The sequence below is a fragment of the Neovison vison genome, chromosome 7 (genome assembly GCF_020171115.1).
Source record: "Neovison vison isolate M4711 chromosome 7, ASM_NN_V1, whole genome shotgun sequence".
Classification (NCBI taxonomy): Eukaryota; Metazoa; Chordata; class Mammalia; order Carnivora; family Mustelidae; genus Neogale; species Neogale vison.
In genome coordinates this window covers 51,755,920-51,776,308 of record NC_058097.1, presented here as the reverse complement: position 1 = coordinate 51,776,308, position 20,389 = coordinate 51,755,920, and the positions used below count along the sequence as shown (strand labels likewise).

Below are 20,389 nucleotides of genomic sequence, written 5' to 3'. Positions count from 1 at the left end.
AGCATCACCCCCAAGCCCAGCACCCCCATTCCAGGCCCTTAAAGGGGAGACTCCGATTCTAAGAAGGTAGCCTGGTACCTGGGGCGTGACCTCGTAATTCTGAGGGGAGAGCTCCGTTCTGAGCCCATGTTCCCCACACATCTAAGGTCCAGCCTCCCCCCAACTAGAGGAAATGCACTCTTAGGAAGATGGACTTCGATTCTAAGGGGAGGCCCTTATCCTGAGAAAATAACCCCAAGTTACGAGGCCGGCCTAAAATACACCCTGAGATGTCTTGATTCTCCACTATGGGGGCTGTCACCCCAAACCTTGAAAGGGATTCCTCTGGCTCAGACCTCCCAAGGGTTCTGACCTATGTTCTGGTACCCCCTAATCCCTGGAAAATCCTATCCGTGGCTTCTCACCCAGAGAGTACAGTCCTTAGAATGAGCTCCCTGGCTCCTGGGTCAGAGATGTGACCCCAGTCTCAGGAGCTCTCTTACTCTTTACCCCATTTGTGGGACCCTCAGCCACCCTCTCGCCCTGTACTCCCACCTCTGGGACCTCCGGTGACCCCTTCACCCCCAAGCCCCAACCCCTTCAACCCTAGTAGACCCGTCACCCGACATAACCCCATTCTTGGGGGACCCCCTGAACCCTCTACCCCATGCCCCCATTCCTGGGACCCCTGGCAGCTCCTTCAGCCCACACCTCTGACTCTGACCTCCACCATCCATCTTGTCTTGCAGCAGCTGAGCCCAGGGTGGGCCTGGAGCCCCTGGACGGCAGCGCCCAGCAGGCAGCACCCAGCATCCCTGCTCACGCCCCCCGGGACCCCAGAAGCAGAGCAGCCGCCATGCACATCCCTGAAAGCCTCCAGGACCTGGCTGACAGTGAAGCCGTGCAGTTTCTAAAGAGGCCCAAGACGATCACCCGGATCATTGCAGGGGTGAGGCCATCTTGGGGCCTGACTGCCCCATGGGTGACAGGAAACAGTGTGGAGGGAGTTGGGGGGGGGAGTGGCCAGATTGGGAGAACAAAATAAAAGGGAGCTCATAACAGAAGTCCCCTCTTACTGAGCATCTCACCCTAGGCCCTGCACTACCCTGAGCGCTTATTAACTCTCAGAGGAAGACACAGCATTCCCAAGTACGTGCTATGAGCCCCATTTTTGCGTTGAGAAAACTGAGCATTGGAGAAAACTAAATCAGTGTTTATTTTTAAGGACATCATTGTTTAAAGGCTGCGCTCTCCAATGGGGTCTCCACAAGCCACGTGTGGCTATTGCAATGTAAACTAATTAAAATAAGAGTTCGTTTCAAAAGGGGGTCGCAGTGGCCACCTTTCAGATGCCCACCAGCCTCACATGGACAGTGCAGATCTAGAGCATTTCCGCCATGGTGGAAAGTTCCATTGGACAGTATTGGCTAAGGGCCCCCAGTAAGAGGCAGGGCTGGGATTCAGATGCAAACTGGGGTCTGTGAAATGCCAGAGTCCTTTCAATTTGGCGCCCCTCAGACAAGGGGATAGGACAGGAGCAGGGGCAAGTTCCTCTGGGAAGGAAGAGGTGCGCAGAGGGGAGACAACAGCGTGTCACTTAGGACTAAGATACCAGGCATGGGATAGCCACTGTGGGCCAGTCACTGTGTGCCAAGCCAGGGCTTTATAGGTGTTTTTGGATCATTACCACGTTCCCAGACTCAAGACCCCCGGGCTCAAATCTTCACTCAGCACAGACTTGGCTGTGTGATCTGGAGCCAATCACTGTGCCTCTTTGGACTTCAGTTCCTAAAGGGGTTAGAACTGTGACTCGGGGCTTTATGCTCGGCCAGCTCCCCTGCTCTCCTTTGACAGAGCTGGAAACTGAGGCCCAGGGAGCTGATGAGACTTGACTGGGGTCCTGGGAACAGGTGGATCAAATCCAGGGTCCTCACCTGGAGCATCTTCCTACTCCTTCTGGAACCTCTGGATGGAGAAGGATCCAAAGGGCCTGGCTTAGAAGCCTTAGAATCCTGGCTCAGCCACACGCTGCCCCCGTGGGGTGGCACACTCCTTGCTTTGCTGGGGCCGCACCTGGTTGAATCAGCTCGAGTGCCGCCCTTGATCCCCAAAAGTGCCCCGTTTTTGGTGGATAACGTACCCAGTCACTCTATATCTGTGACCTTGAGAAAGTGACTTGATTTCTCTGAGAAAAGGCTCCCCATGGCCTGCTGGTAGGAAAGACTGTTCTGCAAGTGAAACCAGTTTCTGTCCCTAAATGGAAAAGCACGGGCCTGGAAAGTCTGAATCCCACTTTAAATAGAGATTATTATTAGGACAACTCATTTCTGTGAGCAACTCGAGGGATGGGTCTGGGGGGCTGAAGGTGACGGGGAGTCGCGTACATTGCCGTTCCTCCCCAGGGGACGAGGGGAATTAGGAATTCCACGTTCCATGTCCGTCGTGGGTGTTAACTTCTCCTCCTCACCCTGACCCAATGGCATGGCCATCAACTACCCCTGTTCGACCCAAGGGGAAACTGAGGCTTATGGAGGTAGAGTGACTTGGCCAAGGTCATCACCCAGCTGGCGAACTAGTCAAAGGATTCTTGCACCTCCCAAGCTTTGGAAGGAAAAACGGGTGGCAAGGGAGGAGGCCCAGCTGGTGTGAATGGGCTTGGGGAAGGGGGAGGGAAGGGCCATGGGCTGTGCCAGACGTTTTGGTCACGGACTTTGCCCGCTGCCTCCATCCTCCCTCCCTCCCGCCCTCTCCTCCTTCCCCCCTGGCCTGGCTCCTCAGTAGGGAGTCTCTGGGCAGCTGGTCCTCTTGTCCTTCTCACTGCCGCCTGCCAGCTGGTGTCTTAACTGATGAATCTTTGCTCCTTCCCTGGGGATGGGCCAAGGAGGGCGTGGAAGGAAGTTGGACTCTGGCATCAGAGGGCTCGGGCCCCTCTGGCCCAGCTGAGCCCCCTCCTTGAGTCTCCAGGGCCCAAGGCTCACACCGCAGCCCAAGGTCTCCAGGGTCATCGGATGAACAGCCCCCAGGCTGGGAAGTCAGGAGGACCAGAGCCCAGTCCTTGCCCCTCCTTCGCTGACTGACCTTGAGAGGACACGTCCCCTCTCTGGGCCAATCATGAGACCCATCATCAGGCCTAGGCCCCCTGCCCCTCTGCACAGCCCCAAGACAGCCTGGGAAACTGAGGCTGTAAGAGGTGAATGATTTGTCCAAGGCCACACAGCTGGCAGAGCCGGACGCGCCTGGCTCTTTCCACTCCACCTTAATGGCTTCCATTCATCACCTGTGAAACAGAAATTGACCACGTGGGGCTGGTGCGAGGGAGGTAGAGCAGGTAACATGGAGACGGGCTCGAGTGATCGATGGGCCTTCCAGTCCTCGACCTGGCTCCGTCCCCAAGCAGCTGACCGAGATGCTCTCCTTCTATGGACTCCTCGCTCCGAAACCAGGAATGGATGTGTACAGCTTTGGATTGTGCAAAAGGGCCAGACGAAAGAGAGACTGGTTTTCATTGTTCTGTTACGGTTTTCATTCAGAGAGGGCAATTAAGGGAAAGGATAGAGGAGGATGGACACAAACTGAGGAGTTAAAGGGCTGAACCTTTGCCTCCTCCACCCCCATATATATAAATAGATATATACATATATGTATGTATCTATCTATCTATATCTATCTATCTATACAGGGTGGGAGCAGAGAAAGGTCCCAAGTAACTCCAACACACATTGGCTGAGGTCCAAGCTGGTGGTGGGGATAGAGAGATGGGTCCCCTATCTAGGAGGAGTTCCAATTCCGGTGAATTCCTTCCCCTCACCTACTCCCCCACTCCCGCCCCCAACACCACCACGTCCAATCAATCTCCAAGTCCAATTTTACGTCCTAAATATCACTGGCCTCCCCAGAGCTCTGACCTCAGCTCAGGCCTCTGCATTTCTGCCCGGGCCTTCCCTCCAATCTCCTCTTTGGTCTTGGCTTCTCTCTCTCTGTATTTCTTTCTCGTCTTGCCACCAACCCCAATCTATCGCCACCCTGGAGATCTTTCTCTGACTCCAGGGCTAAGTCTGATCCCGGCCACCCTCTGCTCGGAACACTTCCATGCCTGAAGTTAAATACAAGCAAGAAATTTCACTTTCCATGCCTCCCAAGTCTACACCCTCCTATCCAGTGTTCAAGGCCTTTGAGGCTGTCGCTCCCCCCCACTTCTTCAGCCTCATCTCACTCTCAATCCCTCCAGTGGGTTTCTCTCCAGTCCCTGAAGGAGCCCCATTGGCAGCATCTGGCTTTTGCACACACAGTTTACACCACCCCCCATGCCCTTCCTCCCTGTATGCCCGGAAATCTCCTTATTCTTTAATGTGCAAATCACACCTCACCTTATTTCCTCTTAAATTAAACCCCCACAACTTCTGTTCTGGCTCAAACTTTGATTTTCTCCCAGACCCCAGGTCCACAGCTTCCTCCCTGGCCTCCCAAACCTCCAGTCTCACTCCGTCCAGTCTATCTTGGCTCAAATCTGCCCCTACCCTCCCCTGATCACCACTCTGCTATGGCTCCCCATTGCCCTCCAGACAACCTTTCTCACCCTGCGTCACTCCAGAAAGCCTCCCTGGAGCAACTCCCACCAACCACTACCCCCACCCAACCAGTTCCTTCCATAGCTGGTGTGGACCTTGCCCCACGGCACAGTGCTGGAGCTTAAACCTTTCCCTGAGTGGCACTGCTGGGAACCCCTGCCCTCCAGACAGCTGATTTCAGCTTCAGGCCTTAGAGCTGGGCCTTCAAGCTGGCTCTGGGGCTGGACAGCTTCCATCCAAACCCAGCCTCCGGCACCTGCCAGCTAACTGGCTTGGGACAACTCCTTGGCTTCTCTGTGCCTTGGTTCCATTCTCTAAGGAAATGGGGCTGGCAGTACTACCCACATCCTCGTGTGGCTGGGGTCTTGACCTGAGCCCAAGGCAGACGTTTAACGGCTGAGCACCTGACACCCCTCTCCCTGTACTTCCGTGTGTGTGTTTGGAATACTTCACAAATTTATTTGAACAAATTCAGAGGAACCAGGTGAGCAGGGAGGGAGGAGGAAGAAGTTGCAGGCAGAAGGAAGGGCGGGCAGGCAGAGGAAACTCATGGGTAGCAAATGCTTCTGGAGCTCCTCACGTGTCTCAGGCTCTTCGCTAAGGCCCCCGGGTTTGGTGGCAGGTACCTGTTTGGGGTGGCAGAAGGGAAGCATGGGGGAGGTGGGAGATGGGGGAGAGAGTGGGGAGAGAAAGATGGAGTTGGAGGAGCGAGATCCGTACAGACCACAGAGAAGGGAAGGGTGTGAAAGGACCTCCATGGGAGCTTGTGGGCCAAGACTGGAAGCGGGGAGGCCAGGGAGGAGGCGGGGGTGAGGTTCCAGGGACCTGAACTAGGATGGAGGGAAGAGGGGTGAGGAGCAATAGGGACAGGCTTGGAGGCCCCGAGGACATGACAAGGAGGGGAGCGAAGCCCACCGCTCCTCGACGGGGACCCAGGAGAATGAGCAGTTTTGGTGGGCACTGAACTCCACGTGGGCCGGCTGGGAACCCCCTCCTGCGCCCACAGGTCTTCTCCCTCATCGTCTTCTCCTCCCTGCTGACCGACGGCTACCAGAACAAGACCGAGTCTTCGACGCTCCACTGCGTCCTGAACAGCAACAATGTGGCCTGCAGCTTCGCCGTGGGAGCCGGCCTCCTGGCCTTCCTCAGCTGCCTGACCTTCCTTGCCCTGGACGCCCACGAGAGTCGTGGCGGCAGCGCCCGCTTCAAGACGGCATTCCAGCTGCTGGACTTCATCCTGGCTGGTGAGCGCCCCTCCGCTCCACCCTGGGGCCCTGGGGACCCCTCCCTTCTCCACCCTGCCAGCCCATCGTCCTCCACACGTGACCTGAGGCCTCCCTCCTCCCTTTCTGGAAGCTCTTGTGCACCTGCTGTTTCCCCCCAGGGAATTATTACTCATCCTTTCGACTCAGTGTAAGGGTCACCTCTTCTGACCCCCAGGCTAATTCTAGAAGCCTCCCTCCTGCCCTGCTTTTGCCTTGCATTCACCTCCCTTCTTCACAGAACATTCCTTGAAAAGCCCCCCAGGGACCGGAGGTGGGGCTCCAGCACGGAGCCAGGCAGACCTGAGTTTGAAATCTCCACTCCTGTGGCTCGAGCTGCTCTGAGCTTCAGTAGAAGCTGGGATGAAAACCCCGACGCAGGGCTTTTTCTGAGCATGAAATAAGAGAGAGGAGGCCTGGAGTAGCATTGCCCTTTTCTGGGCACTTCCCACATGTCAGGCAAAGAGCCAGGGGCTCCACGTGCCTCATCCCATGCACAATGAAGACCCACCTGAGCAGGAAAGTCCCGCTCCTACCCCCATGTTGCACAGGGGGAAACTGAGGCTGGAAGAGATTACGTAATTGGGCACAGGGCTGCTGAGTGGCAGTTCTGGCTTGCAAAGCACGGTCTCCCCTCCTGAGCCCTACTGAGTACTCTAGATTGACTGGCACACAGGAAGGGCCAAATATATGAGTTCCTTTTCCTCAGGCCCTGGGGCTCCCTCTTCTTGGTCTGATCTCAACTGTCCCCACCTCCTCTTCCCCATCTGCAGGATCCCAGCATCTCAGTCTGGGAAGGCCCTCAAAGGTAAATGAATCCAGAAATTTCTGTGAAGATGGTAATGTCCCATATGTACATTCCCCAGTAGGGGAGCCGCTGGCCACATGGGGCCTCTGAGCACCTCAGGTGTGGCCAGTGCAACAGAGGAGCTGCGTTTTTAAATCCAATTTTAATTGATCGAAACACAGCACGTGGCCAACGGCTCTGGGCTCCCGGAGGGGACAGCCCAGCTTCTCCAGTGGGGTGCTTTCTGGAGGGCTGGGAGGGAGAGGCCATCCAGCCAGACCCCAGCCGCACCCTTCCTGAGCCAGATTCCCCCTGCCCCTCTTCTCTCTTGCGACCCCCCCAGTCCTGTGGACAGGCATCTGGTTCGTGGGTTTCTGCTTCCTGGCTAACCAGTGGCAGCATTCGTCACCCAAAGGGTTCCTCCTGGGAAGAAGTAGCGCCAAGGCCGCCATCACCTTCGCTTTCTTCTCCATCCTCATCTGGGTGAGGATGCACCCCCCTGGAGGGCAGGGCTGGGGGGCTAGTACTTTCTCACACTCACTCAGCTCCCCTGGGGATGGGGGAGGGCTCCTCCCGGGGCCTCTGCTGTCTTTCCTGTGACTGGGCAACTTGGAAAGAAGTTGCAGCTCAGATGAGGCTCAGCATTGCGCATCATGCTGGGTGCCCTTGTGCAGTGAGCAGTGAGCACAACCATACCTTGCTCTTCCTCCTAGGCCGGTCCCCACCCCGGTCCCTCTCCTCCCCTGGCTAACCCAAGCCAGCCTCCGGCATGCCCTTTCCTGCCCACAGATATTCCAGGCCTACCTGGCCCTCCAGGACCTCCGGAATGACACTCCAGTCCCTTACAAGCGCTCCCTGGATGAGGGTGGTGTGGTGCTGACCACCCTCTCCCCACCCTCAGCTGCCAGCCCTGTTAACACGCCCACCGCTGGCCCCAACAACCTGAGTTATGCCAGTTCTGCCCTGTCCCCCTATCTAACCACCCCGAAGGCCCCCCGCCTCGCTATGATGCCCGACAACTGAACATCCTCCTCCACATCAGTAAAGAGGTACTCCTCCCTCCAGAAGGGTTTCTGAAAACAGCCCTTGGCCCTTTTTGTGTCTGTTCCTCTCCGATCTTTTGAGTGGTCAGGGTGGGGAGAAATCCTATGAGGCCATTTCCGGGGTCTCTGCAGGGGGCCACATTTCCCATACTGCATCCCAGACTCTCCATCTTGGTACCCCTGGGATGACGGCACACCCCGGTGACAGGAAGGGGGCATCCCTTTTGGTCCCTTCGATCCTCACTCTGACCAGAGGAAGGAGGCGCAAGGCGGTCCGATGCGTGGTTGGGCAAGCTCACATGCAGAGAGAGAAGGCTTCTGCCCGTGGAGAGAGCACTAGGAGGAACTAGGGCCAACATAGGAAGCAGCCCTTCCACTCACCCCAGTGACAAGGGACCCAACTCGAAACCAAGGAACAGGGGGCCATGAGTGCGTGAATGAGATCAGGGGAGATCCTTGTCTGTGAACATTTGCGAGACTGTCTTGGGGAAGAGGAAGGGATTTTATTCTAGAACCCAGAAGGTAACTGGGGACTCAGGCACAAGCCGAACAGGGGACCCCAGTGAGTGAAGCACTCATTAAGGGAGTAGTAGGGACAGGGGCCGTGTCATGGAGAGGAAGCCTTCACTAAGCACCCACCATTCAGCTGCGCGGGCCTGGGGTTTCTAGCACGGCACTGTCCAATTAGAATATAATCAAGCCAGGGGGCCTGGGGCAGGGACAGAATATTAAATGGTCAAGTAGCCACATTAGGAAAAGTAGGATGAAACAAGTGAAATTAACTTTTGTAGATTTTATTTAGCCCAATATATCCAAAATTTTATCATTATTTTCAACATGTCATCAGTAGAAAAATCGAGGTCTCCTACATTCTTTCCCTTCAAAATTTCTGGAATTCACAGACAGCCCATTCATCTAGACCTGCCGCATTTCAGGCACTAATGGTTGCACGGAGCCAAAGGCTACTGTATCACACAGCAAAGCTCTAGAACCTTCTGGTCTCCCTCAAACAATCAGAAATCCATTTCTTTTTATGTGGAGTTCGCAGGCAATGACTAGCAAGAAAAACGATTAATGTTACACAGGCCAAACAAAACACCCACATGAGGGCCACTGGGGCCCACAGAGCGTTTATTTGCCAACTGGACAAAGGGATGCGAGCCATGAGTGGGGGCGTCCCATGCGGGTTCTATGGTCCCTTTTATTTTATTTCGTGCTCACTCCTGAAGGTAGAAAAACAAGTAGGACATGGTCCCTGTGGGCATCTTGGGAAAACCGCAGCCGCGCAGTGGAGCGGGTCGTGTTCCGAGGTTCGAAACGGGTCTCTGAGCACTAGTCCTCGTTCTGCTGCTAGCTGGATCAGCTGGGATATAGCCCTTCATCTCTGTTGGCTAAGCTGGCTTGGCTGAAAAACTAAAGACTCGACCACATTTCGATTGATGGTGCTGAGATGGCACAGAGAAAGGGGCCACCTCCACATCCCAAATCATAGCCCAAGCAGCCATGCTCCTGGGTTTTTTTCTCTCAGCCTTCTGGGTAAAATTCCTGTCAACAGAGGATGCCTTGGCTTACAAGAAAGAAACAAAAACAGTTGAAAAACCACAGAGGTGGCGAAATGCACGGGCTGCGGCATCAGGAAGCTCAGGGACAAACACTTCTGCCACTTGTCCCTATACCTTGATTTCCTCCTCCACAAAGTACTCCCCTTTAGGGGTGCTTTTGGGGGTCCGGCGGCCTCATCCATGCAACGCACCCTGCCTGGCACTTAGGGTCGGGAAACGCCAGCTTCCCGCCTGCTGACGTGTCCAGAGCCGTCTGACAGAACCCAGCATGGTTTGGGAAGGTCTCAGCAGACATCTAGGGCGTCTGCCCAAACCAGGGGACAAAACTCCAAGAGCTTGACAAGGTCCAGGCAGGTAACGCAAGTGAAGGAAGTAAGAGGCCAGATGTGAAGCCGATCTAGAGGGAGCCAAAATATTTGGCTTTTCTTCTAAGTCCACCACACAAAAACAAAAAACGCCAGTGTCGGCCGGATAATAAATGGGAGCAACCCCTTAGCCAAGTCCCGGGGTTTGAGATGGAAGGCTCTCGTCCCATCAGCTCGGCTCCAGCCATCTGGAGGATGGCCTTGTCAGAGTGATGGAGTCTTTTCCAAGAGAAGCCAGCAATCCAGGTTTCAATGTGAAAATCTGATTTCTAAAGGCTGGCAACAGATTCCATTCATTCATTCATTCTAAGAAAACAGTGGCTCAACAAAATGGCAGATGAGGGTAGGACAGGGGCTGCCCGCTGGTGACCTCTAAATCACGTGTTTTGGAAGGTTCTCGGCAGTCCTGGGATTTGGGAGAATTGCCATGGAAGTTCTATGCCAGGATAAAGAGAATCTTCAAGATTTTCTTTCCTCTGCCCCCCGAAACCTCTTCCCCATCACAGCCATGAGGAGTGAGGGTGCAGCTCAGAGTCTTGGGGAGCCCAGCTTCTCACCTGCCTCCTCCCTAGGCCTCGGTCACCTGCAGGCTGTTGATGGGATGAAGGAGAAGCAGACGGGGGCGGAGGAATGGGAGGGACCCCAAAAACACCAGAGAGAGGGCAAGGAGTAGCGAAAGAGGCATCATTTTCCTCGGTTTATTTCAAGAGAACAAAGAATCAACCATCAATTCTGTACAAAAATGTGGCTGATGAGCCACAGTGACCCTCAGGCCAACCCCCTTTGCCACGTCTGGCCCCTCACCCCCACCTCCCCCAAATTGTCAAAAAATGAGGGCAAGACCAAAAAATCCAAACTCTGGAAAAAAATTATCTTGAAAAATCAGGGAGACCGTTCCTCCCCTCCTCCCTCTCCCCAGTCCTGAACTTTTGGGGGGGTTGGCGGGGAGTCTGTATAATTGGCCATGGTGGGAGGTCAGACAGGTGGGTATGTGCAAGGTTAGTGTTTGGCAACTGGCGGGCTGGGGGTAGGATCTGGAAGGAAGCCGAGGGGCTTGGGGGAGGGAAAAGATCTCCGACCCTGCCCCACCCCACAGGACACTCAAAAACAGTTTATAAAAATCGGGGGCCAGAGAGTAGAAGAGAAGGGAGTCATCAGAATCAAAAACTAAATAGTGGAAAGATTTTTTTTTCTTCTTCTCTAAAAGGCAAAAAACTACAAACACCCCAGGTCCTGAGCTCCCCAAGACTTGGGTCCTCCACCGCCCCCCTGAAACCTGGCAGGAGGGGGACTGGGGAGTGCGGAGAGGTTGGTTCTTTAAAAAGTCACCCCTGGACGGGAAGGCTCTTTGTCTTTCGCTGCCTTCCTCTGCCTCTCACGGGGCCGCCGAGGAGAGGGATGGCCGGGCCCAGGGCTACGCCGGCAAACTCAGCTTCTTCCCCTTCAGGACTGCAAGGAGACAGAGGGGGCAGGTATTAGCAAGGGACCCTGCGGAGGGGACAGCCTCCAACATGGGCTGGAGGGTCAGCCGTGGGACCCCACATCATGAGCTAGGGAGGACAGGCCTTAACTGCCCAGGGCTGGGCTGAGCAGTGCAGGCAAGAGGCACCTAGGGGTCTCAAAAGGACAGGGTCCAAGGCCCAGGAGGGCTGGCCAGGTGCCATCACCCACCCCCCACCCGCCCAGCCTCAATCCGGAGGGCCCGCAGGATCTCTCCATGCTCTGCCCTTACTGTCCCCTCTCTCCTTCATACTGACCAGCTCTTCCTGTCTCGGTTCCCTGCTTCCATCGTCCCCCCCTCAGACCGCTCCCCTCGCCCCACCCCCAGGGTGTTCCCCAACCCATCCCTGGTTTCCTTCTCTCTTGCTGTCTGTAACCAGCTCTCTCTCCTTGTTCCTACACCATCTCCCCCAGCCCCGCCTAGAACACAGGGGAGAGGAGGGCTGCCTTTCTCCCTTCCGCTGCTCACCCAGAGCCTAGCCCTGGCCAGGGACACAGCAAAGTGCTCATACGTTTGCTGGATGGCTGAAGGAATGAGTGTATGAACCATGGTGGGCCTGAGTCCCGGAGGGTGAGGACAGAGACCAAGCAACAGAGAGGAGGCTCTCCCTTCTCTGAGCACTGCTGGGGTTGGGGAGATAGAATTCTGATTTTTTTCTCATGGGATCTGGAACCTGAGGCTGAGAGGAAGGCCTAGGATGGATTCTGAGAGCAGAAACGTCAGAGGCCTCTCCTGCCCTCTTTTTGTCCTGTCTCCTCATCCTCCAAAGGCCCAGGGGCTGGGGAGAGGGATGCCCACTCACTGTGGGGTCACAGGAGGCCGCTAGTCTGCAGTAGACAGCAGGACCCTGGGCCCTGGATGCCTTGCTGTTCCTTCCCCAGGGACACAGGGGCTAGGAGAACTAGGAGAATGATGCTTTGATGCTTTGGTAGGCAGGAGCTGGAGGTCCAAACTCCTAGGAAGGCAGTGAGCCGGGGGCCCCAGAAGCCAGGAGAGGAAGGCTGCAGGGCTAGGGAGACAGAGCCTGGGCCTCACGCAGGGCGGGAGCTGGGGATGGGACAGGATGCCTTGCAGCTGGCCCTCCACGCAGTCTACCTTTGGTGATGTAGAGGTAGAAGAAATCGCAGTAGAGGACAGTCTGGACTAGGCCCGCCACGATGGCGATGAGGTCGAAGAAGCCCTCGAAGTGGTAACGCCAGATCCAGTTGAAGAGATAGAGCGTGCGGTAGACGCCCAACGCGAACAAGTAGTGGCTGGTGATGGTCTCGGCCTCCCCTGTCTTGCTCACCATGAACAGCTGGGGCAGGATGGCTACCGACTCCAGGTAGATGGAGAAGGTCCAGAGGATCTGTGCGGAGCCCAAGAAGCAGGGATGGACAGCGGGGTGAGGCAGTGGGGGACAGGGTGGGGGAGCTTGCGGTGGACGGCCTCGTAGTCACCGGCGCAGGGACGGTAGAGAAAGAACGGGAACAGCAGTGCTGACCTGGCACTCGCCGTGTACCAGACACCACTCTGCCCGTGTCATCTGTTCCCCCACAATTTAATCCTCACCACCACCCCAGCAAGGAGATCCCGTCACTGGCATCCCCATTCTATGGATGAAGAAACTGAGGCCCAGAGATCAGCCCAGGAGCACGTGGCTAGGAAGCAACACAGCTGGGTTGAGAAGTGAGGGTTTGGAGGCAGTGCTCCTGCGTACTTTGCAGTCATGCCCCTCCGAGAGGCAGACTGGGCTGAAATTTTTTTTTTTTTTTTAAGATCTTATTTATTTATTTGACACAGAGAAAGAGAAATCACAAGTACGCAGAGAGGCAGGCAGAGAGAGATGAGGGAAGCAGGCTCTCCGCTGAGCAAAAACTGGTTGCGGGGCTCAGTCCCAGGACCCGGAGATCATGACATGAGCTGAAGGCAGAAGCTTAACCTCTTGAGCCACCCAGGCACCCTGGGTTGGAATCTTGGCTCTGAGATTTCCCTTCTATGAGACCTTGGACAAGAGACCCAGATTCTCTGAGGCTCCGTTTCCTTATTTCTAAAATGGGGCTAATTTTCCCACCCTTGCATTCAGTGCAAAATCTTTAGAGAGATAAATCAGGTTCTCTCACTCCCTGGCTTAAAGTCCAGTCACTGCTGCTTATCACAACCAGAATAAATTCCAAATTCCTAACAGTGGCCTTTAAGGCCCATTCCAGCCTCACCCCTTACTCCCTCCCTTGCTCTCCAAGAGGCAGCCTTCCAGCTGGTCCTTCAACACGCCACACTCCAAAGGCCCCGGGGCCTTTGCACTTGCTGTTCCCTCAGCTCTTCCACAGACTGTCATATTTGGCTTCTTCCATCTCCTTATTGCCTCACTGATCTATCGCCTCTGAGAGAGACCTCCCCTCACCAGTCCTACCCCTAGGACTGTCACATCACCCCCTTCTGTCCTCCTTCTTAGCTCTCACCAGAACAAGAGCGAGCTCCACGAGGCCCAGATCCCACATCTTGTTCACCCCATGGCCACAGAGCCAGGCACCTATTTGATGCCTGAATGAATGTGTGAGTAAACAGGAGCCAGCTCCCCGTGTGCCTGTCTGTCGCCAGCCACCATTTAGAAAACAGTGACAATCATCACTTGTCAGCAGGACAGGGCATCGTAGGAGGGGGAAGGGAGACTACAGACATCTGTCAGCTCCTTCTCAGTCCTCAGCCACCTGAAAGTCCCACCTGGGTGACTTTTGGCCGGCCACCCACCGAAACTTCCCCTCAGAGCACAAGGCCAGGTGGTGGGTGACACTCCTCCCCTGTTATTTTGGTTTATGGGAGAAAAGGGGGGAATATCTCATGCTCACCCACCATTTACCATACCCAAGGCGCTGCTCTACCACCTTATGGGTATCAACTGGCTTTTGTCTTAATCCCAGGAGCTGAATCCTATTGTTATTCCCATTACATAGAGAAGACTGAGGCCCAAGGTCACACAGCTACAATAGGGATAGAAACAGATTCCTGCCCAGGCACTCCAGCGCTTGCTCCCATGATCACTCAGAATCCTCCAGCATCGCTCTCAGCAAGTCAAGCATATCAAAGCTCTCAAAAAAACGTACCCATTAAATTGATGCACGCCCAACTGTTACCCCTGGGATCACCCTTAGGGAAGAGAATTATGACAGAAGAGGAGAGGGAAGATCATATTTTCATCATGTTAATTTCTCTATTCCTGATGTCTGAATTCTTTTTATTTTTTCCCTAAGATTTTATTTACTTATTTGACAGAGACAGGGACAGTGAGAGAGGGAATGCAAGTAGGGGGAGTGGGAGAGGGAGAAGCAGACCTGACATGGGCCTCAATCCCAGGACCCTGAGATGATGACCTGAGCCGAAAGCAGATGCTTAAGCCACCCAGATGCCCTGTGATGTCTCAATTCTTAAAGAATAATTTTCTTCCATGATTTAAAAATCTTTTTTTTTGGCATGCACCAGGTAACAGCATGGGTGGTGGACCAGGGTTCAAATCCTGTGAGCTCTCCCCTCTAAGCCTCTCCTTAGTGCTCTAAGAAATGGGGATGAGGATGTCTGTGTCCTGGGTGGCCAAGGGGTCAGAGGATGAGGTATCTAGAACAGCCAGTGCAGAGCAAGACACACCATGGGTGCCAATACTTTGCACAAGTGACCTCCCCGCTCTGAGTGAGGGAATTGCAAAAGCTGGAGTCAAGTGTCTTGAGTTCTAGCCTGGCCACCTTCATCTAGAGCAAGCCCCAGTTCTTTCCCCCAGCCTCTATTTCCTCATCTGCAGAATGGGTAAGTGGTCCAGAAAAGTGGTGAGGATGGTATGCTTGCAAAGACCAGGGCTTACAGCCAAGCCCAGGGTTCCCGCCACAGCACGGTACAGCCTCCTTCTGACATTCCTGGGACCTGTGAGCCAATGCTTCCCTTGGTCAAATTTGTCTGGCCTTCACGGTGTTTTTGAAAATATATTTTGGGGCGCCTGGGTAGCTCAGTGGGTTAAGCCTCTGCCTTCGTCTTGGGTCATAATCTCAGGGTCCTGGGATTGAGCCCCACATCAGGCTCCCTGCTAAAGGCTCCCTGCTTAGCAGGGAGCCTGCTTTCCCCCCCTCTCTCTCCCTGCCTTTCTGCCTACTTGTGATATCTCTCTGTGACAAAAAAATAAATAAAATCTTTTTTTTTTTTTTAAGATTTTATTATTTATTTGACAGAGAGAGATCACAAATAGGCAGAGAGGCAGGCAGAGAGAGAGAGGAGGAGGAAGCAGGCTCCCTGCTGAGCAGAGAGCCCGATGCGGGACTCGATCCCAGGACCCTGAGATCATGACCCGAGCCGAAGGCAGCGGCTTAACCCACTGAGCCACCCAGGCGCCCCAATAAAATCTTTAAAAACAAATGTTGAGGTGTGCCTGGCTGGCTCAGTCCGAAGAGCACAGTACTCTTGATCTCAGGGTCATGAGATCGAGCCTCATGTTGGGTGTAGAGATTATTAAAAAAAAAAAAAAAAAACTTAAAAATAAAAAAAGAAATATAATTCGAATATGTGGGCAAATTTGTAAAGCTCAATCTTTTAGGAAAACTCCCTAATTGAGATCTATGTGGAAAATATCAGCACATCTGGCCACCCAAGGCCAGCTTCCTGTAAGGCCAGAAAGGGTCTAGGGGAAGGAGGGCTGCTCTATTTTCTGATTCCCACTGGGCCTCAAGAAGTGTGAGCTCGGGACGCCTGGGTGGCTCAGTTGGTTGGACGACTGCCTTCGGCTCAGGTCATGATCCTGGAGTCCTGGGATCGAGTCCCGCATCGGGCTCCCAGCTCCATGGGGAGTCTGCTTCTCCCTCTGACCTTCTCCTCGCCCATGCTCTTTCTCACTCTCTCTCTCTCAAATAAATAAATAAAATCTTTAAAAAAAAAAAGAAGTGTGAGCTCACAGACTTAGCACAGGCCCTCTCAAAATTGTTCCCAGGAATTTGTACAGGTGCAAACCAAATGCTATGGGATGAAAACCGTGCCTTTTAGGAGAAGTATCAACAGGGTATTAAAGTTCAGTCATTAAATTAACATTGACACAGTACTTACAACTCAGGACCAGACACTGTGCTTTACCAATACAAACCTCTCATTAGAACCATAGGAATGGACACCTGAGTGGCTCAGTCGGTTAAGCGTCTGCCTTCAGCTCAGGTCATGATCTCAGGGTCATAGGATCGAATCCTGCACTGGGCTCCTTGCTCCACAGGGAGCCTGCTTCTCCCTCTCCCTCTACCTGCCTCTCCCCCTGCTTGTGCTCTCTCTCTGTCAAGTAAATAAATAAAACCTTTAAAAAAATAAAAAACCCTATGAAATAGGAATTGATTATCCCCATTTTATAGACGAGGAGACTGAGGCCCAGCAAAATGACAGACTTGCCCAAAGTCCCACAGTCCTGCAGCTGCTGAGTAGCAGAAGCTGGCTTTGACTCACCCCTGCTCTCTGCTTCCACAGTCTAGGTGTTTAACCACAGGACCATGCTACATGATCAGTAAATCCTCACAATGACCCAATCGGGACTTTACAGATAGGGAAACCAAGACATGGAGGAGTCAAGTCACATGCCCAAGGTCACAGTGATAGAAAGTTGCAGATGTGGGATTCAAATCCAAGTAGCCTGGCTCCAGAAACCCCATTCCCAATTCCAGAGCTATTCACTAAGCCAATAATCTTGGACATGTCATTTACACTCCCTAAGCCTCAGTTGCCTCCTCTGTAAAATGGGGCTGCTGCACAAAGAAATGCTTAGAGCAGCACCTTGAACGCCGTGAGCGCTGCTGTTACTGCATTAATACCATCGGACTCCCGAACCTGTGTGCTAAACTTGCATGTCCTAAAATAAGGAAGTCTCGGGGCACCTGGGGGGTTTGGTCAGTTAAGTGTCCGCCTTTGGCTCAGGTCATGATCCCAGGGTCCTGGTATGGAGTCCCGCATCAGGCTCTCTGCTCAGTAGGGAGCCTGCTTCTCCCTCTGACCCTCCCCCTGCTTGTGCTCCCTCTCCCTCATTCAAATAATAAAATCTTTTAAAAAATAAAATAAATACGGAAGTCTGAGCAAACCCTGCACAAGGAAGCCTTCGAGAAGGTCCACTGTCAACAGCCGTTCTGCCACCAGCCACTACGGGGCCCCTGCCAGGTAGCCTACCTCTAGAGGGGTGAAGTCATGGTTGACCAGGAACGCCAGGATGGCCGTGGGAACAACAAGGAACTCCACCCGGAATGTGTCGTGATTCCCATCATAAGTGGCTTTGAACTTGCTGTAAATCATCCAGACTGTGGTGAAGGAACAGGCAATGTAGACCACCTGCCAAGGGGGATGATAAGAAGCACGCTTCAGCACAAAGCACAGGGCCTGAGGCTCCAAGCAATTTGAACCTAGGAGTCTGGAACTCCGGGCCCCCTCCTCCCTCAGACCCAGGAGTCCTCACCACCCCCCAGCCCCTCCTCCCTCAGACTCAGTAGTCCCCACCTCCAGCCCCCTTCTCCCTCAGACCCAGGACTTTGGAACCTCAGCCCCTTACCCCCTTGGACCTAGAAGTCTGGGATCCATACTCCCTCCTCCCTAGAACCCTTGCTTGGTTCCCGGCTCAGCAGAGGAGGCCCACAGGAAGGGCAGAGCCTTTACCTTCATGCACGTGTTGTACAGTGAGATGTAGTTGGTGAAGAGGTCCAGGTATCGGGCAGTGAACACCACAGCAAACAGGACCTGGCTCTTCCCTGAAATCCCTGTGAGAGAGTGGGGGGTAGGCTGGGCGTGGGCTGCACAGTGAGGCCCAGCGCCTGGGACCATCCCAGAGTCGGCTCCAGAGTGCAGCTGTCCCTGGAGGCCTCCCCAGCCCTCCCCGCCGGAGCAGGGCCCTTTCCCACGGCCCACAGCCAGGGGGCAGCCCGGCCCCGAAGCTACTCCAGCCCGAGGCTCTGTCCCAGGCTAGGCCTCACCGCCACTCCCGGCCCCCTCGGGGTCCTCCCACAGTCCGGACACAAGGTGGGGCCTCGGAAGGATCCCATTTGACCTCAGCCCCCTGGAACCGGTCGCCGCTCTCCCGCTCCCTTCCTGGCCGCCACGGTCCACGTCACCAACTCCCAGCCACCTCCCTGCCCGCCACGGCTCCCGGTTCCCAGCCCCGAAATCCTGGGGCCAACAGAGAAGGGCCCGCGGGACCTGAATTGGGTGCCCGGAGCCACCCCCACCCAAGTGTATGCACCCCTATTCTGGGGAAGGGAACTGACCCTCCAGTGACCCCGGACCTGGAAGGGGGATACCCAGCAAGCAGTGGGTGGGGGGAATGGGTGGGGAGACCCGTCCCCTTAGTGCCTCCAAACCCTTCCCCGAGTCCTGGGATGTCTCCCGCACTCTCCCCCCTTCTCCCGCCCCGGTGGGCATCTCACCGGCACAAGAGCGGGACTTCCAGATTTTGAGCAGTAGCAAGATGATGGCTAAGAGGTGGGAGAGGTCTCCCAGGAATCGGAAGAGATTCATGCTTTTGGGGGGTCTGGCAGGGCTGGGCTGGTGGGAGGCAGGCTGGAGGGGGTCTGCCCCCCGGGGCTGATGTTCCGGCTGGGTGGCTGGGCTTGGGGGGGCGGGAGAGGGGCCCTCGGATGGGCTCCGCTCCGGGGAGGGGGCTCTGGGAGGGGGAGCCGAGGCCGGAGCTGGTGGCGGAGCCGGAGCTGGGAAGAGGGAGGAGGGCGGGAGGGGGAGGAGTCCGGCGGGAGGCTCCGCCCCCGAGGGCGGAGTTCCGGCTCTCCGGCGCCCCCTATCCCTCATCTCCCAGCTTGCAGAATCGGCGCTAAAGGCACCCCTAAGGCTGCTTGGTAGGAATTTGTGGGGTCGATGGGATCTGAAACTCCCAAATCTGGCGCCTGCTCCTCCGGGCGATCTGTGCCTCTGCAAGGGCGGCAGCTCAGCATCCCAGCCTTTGCCGTTGTCAAGGATTCGGGAGGCTGGTCTGTGAGCTTTAAAAAAATCCTGGACAGGGCCCCAGACACTGGCCTTTCAGGGGCCTCCAGGTCCAATCCACCCGAAAAACCAGAAAGCAGGCCCTAGCCCCTCCCTCAGACCCAGGAGTCTGGATCCTCAGCGCCTTCATCCCCTAGGACCCAAGAGTCTGGAACCTCAGCCCCCTTCTTCCCTCAGACTCAAGAGTGTGCACCACCACCACCCGCACACCCCCCTCGGCCCAGTTCCCTGAGACTTAGGGTCCCACCTCAACCGACTTGTGTCTCCAGCATCCTGGCGCAGGAACCTAGATGCACAATCCCTCCCTCCCCATGGGGCCCACAGATTCAGGTCCCCAGTCTCTTCTTTATCACCCCTGCTCTCCCAGACCCTGGAGTCAGCCCCCCACAGCCCTGTCCCCTCACAGGCATGCACACACACTGTCCTGGGCTCTGCCTTCAAGGGCCCAGGGGCCCTGCACTCCACCCCACCCCAGCACTTTAGAGAACGGTGGGCCCAGCCTCTCTAGCATGAGGGCCACGACCTGGACAGCTGGCTCAAGGGCTGCTCTGGGGTCCAGGCTGTGTCTAAGAGGAAGCAGTCACTGCTTTCCTCTTGGATGTTTGAGTACCCATGGGTGACGGAGGCCAGGGTACCTCAGCAGCAGAAGTGGCAGTAGTTTCCTCAGAGGCCTGGATGGATGGGCTGCCTGAGGGTGACATCCATCAGTCTCGGACTCGTGGGCCCCTGAAGTCGGCTTGTGCTGGGGGGTCGGGTTGTCTGAGTGCCCAATGGGGACCCGGTCTGGAGGAAGGGATCTGAGGGAGGAGGCACTGGGGGACTTTAGGGTTGGAGGGAGGAGAGGGCTGGGGACTTGAATAGCCAAATCTGAGAGAGGAGGGGGCTGGGAGCCCAGACTCCTAGCTTCATGATGGAGACCTAGTTTGCAAGCCTGGCTTCTGGGGCAATAGAAGCCAAAAGATGGGTCCTAGCACGGTGGAGACGGAAGTCTGGGAATGGCCTCCTGTTTCTCAAGCCTCAAACTGGGGAGGGGGCAGAGGGCAGTAGCCCCTAGGCCCTGGAGTCCAGGACCAAAGCCACTGTGTCAATGCTGGGTTCTGAGTCCCTGCCTCCCTCCCCTCCACCACCCCCCCACCCCGCCCCACTCAACACACACTTCCTCCCTTTTTATTTGCGACCCCTCATTCTCTTGTCCCAGGGGGAAGGCGGAAGCTGGGAGTTGGGGTTGGGGGCAGCCCCCTCCCCCAGCCCCCCGGCAGAAGGAGGGGTCCCCAGGGAGGCCAAGAGGGGGGCTGTGGGTCTCCCGGCAGGGGCGGACGGGGACTGAATGTTAATCGCATCCCGAGTGAGTGTGTGT

The 20,389-nt window shown here is 55.4% G+C and overlaps 2 protein-coding genes across 2 annotated transcripts; one reads left to right on the top strand and one right to left on the bottom strand.

Annotated features, from left to right (window-relative positions):
- Positions 1-736: 736 nt before the first annotated feature.
- SYNGR4 (synaptogyrin 4) lies at positions 737-7,619 on the top strand. The gene is made up of 4 exons (XM_044260518.1): positions 737-928; positions 5,554-5,791; positions 6,940-7,079; positions 7,386-7,619. The coding sequence occupies exons 1-4, from the start codon at positions 836-838 to the stop codon at positions 7,617-7,619; spliced, it is 705 nt and encodes a 234-aa protein (XP_044116453.1). The 5' UTR covers positions 737-835.
- Positions 7,620-10,236: 2,617 nt separating this feature from the next.
- KDELR1 (KDEL endoplasmic reticulum protein retention receptor 1) lies at positions 10,237-18,709 on the bottom strand. The gene is made up of 5 exons (XM_044256983.1): positions 18,465-18,709; positions 17,701-17,801; positions 17,221-17,379; positions 12,163-12,415; positions 10,237-11,015 (listed from the first exon to the last, which is right to left on the bottom strand). Exons 1-5 carry the CDS (start codon positions 18,553-18,555, stop codon positions 10,981-10,983), a joined length of 639 nt encoding a protein of 212 aa, XP_044112918.1. The 5' UTR covers positions 18,556-18,709; the 3' UTR covers positions 10,237-10,980.
- Positions 18,710-20,389: the final 1,680 nt, after the last annotated feature.

Bases quoted from the DNA above. Each gene is read 5' to 3' on its own strand.
- KDELR1 (XM_044256983.1), bottom strand. From the start codon at position 18,555: ATGAATCTCTTCCGATTCCTGGGAGACCTCTCCCACCTCTTAGCCATC. The intron at 17,802-18,464 runs GTGAGATGCCCA...ACTCTCTCACAG, and splicing joins GAAGTCCCGCTCTTGTGCCG to GGATTTCAGGGAAGAGCCAG. The intron at 12,416-17,220 runs GTAGGCTACCTG...GGCTCCGCACAG, and splicing joins ATGACTTCACCCCTCTAGAG to ATCCTCTGGACCTTCTCCAT.
- SYNGR4 (XM_044260518.1), top strand. From the start codon at position 836: ATGCACATCCCTGAAAGCCTCCAGGACCTGGCTGACAGTGAAGCCGTG. The intron at 929-5,553 runs GTGAGGCCATCT...CTGCGCCCACAG, and splicing joins TCACCCGGATCATTGCAGGG to GTCTTCTCCCTCATCGTCTT. The intron at 7,080-7,385 runs GTGAGGATGCAC...TCCTGCCCACAG, and splicing joins TCTTCTCCATCCTCATCTGG to ATATTCCAGGCCTACCTGGC.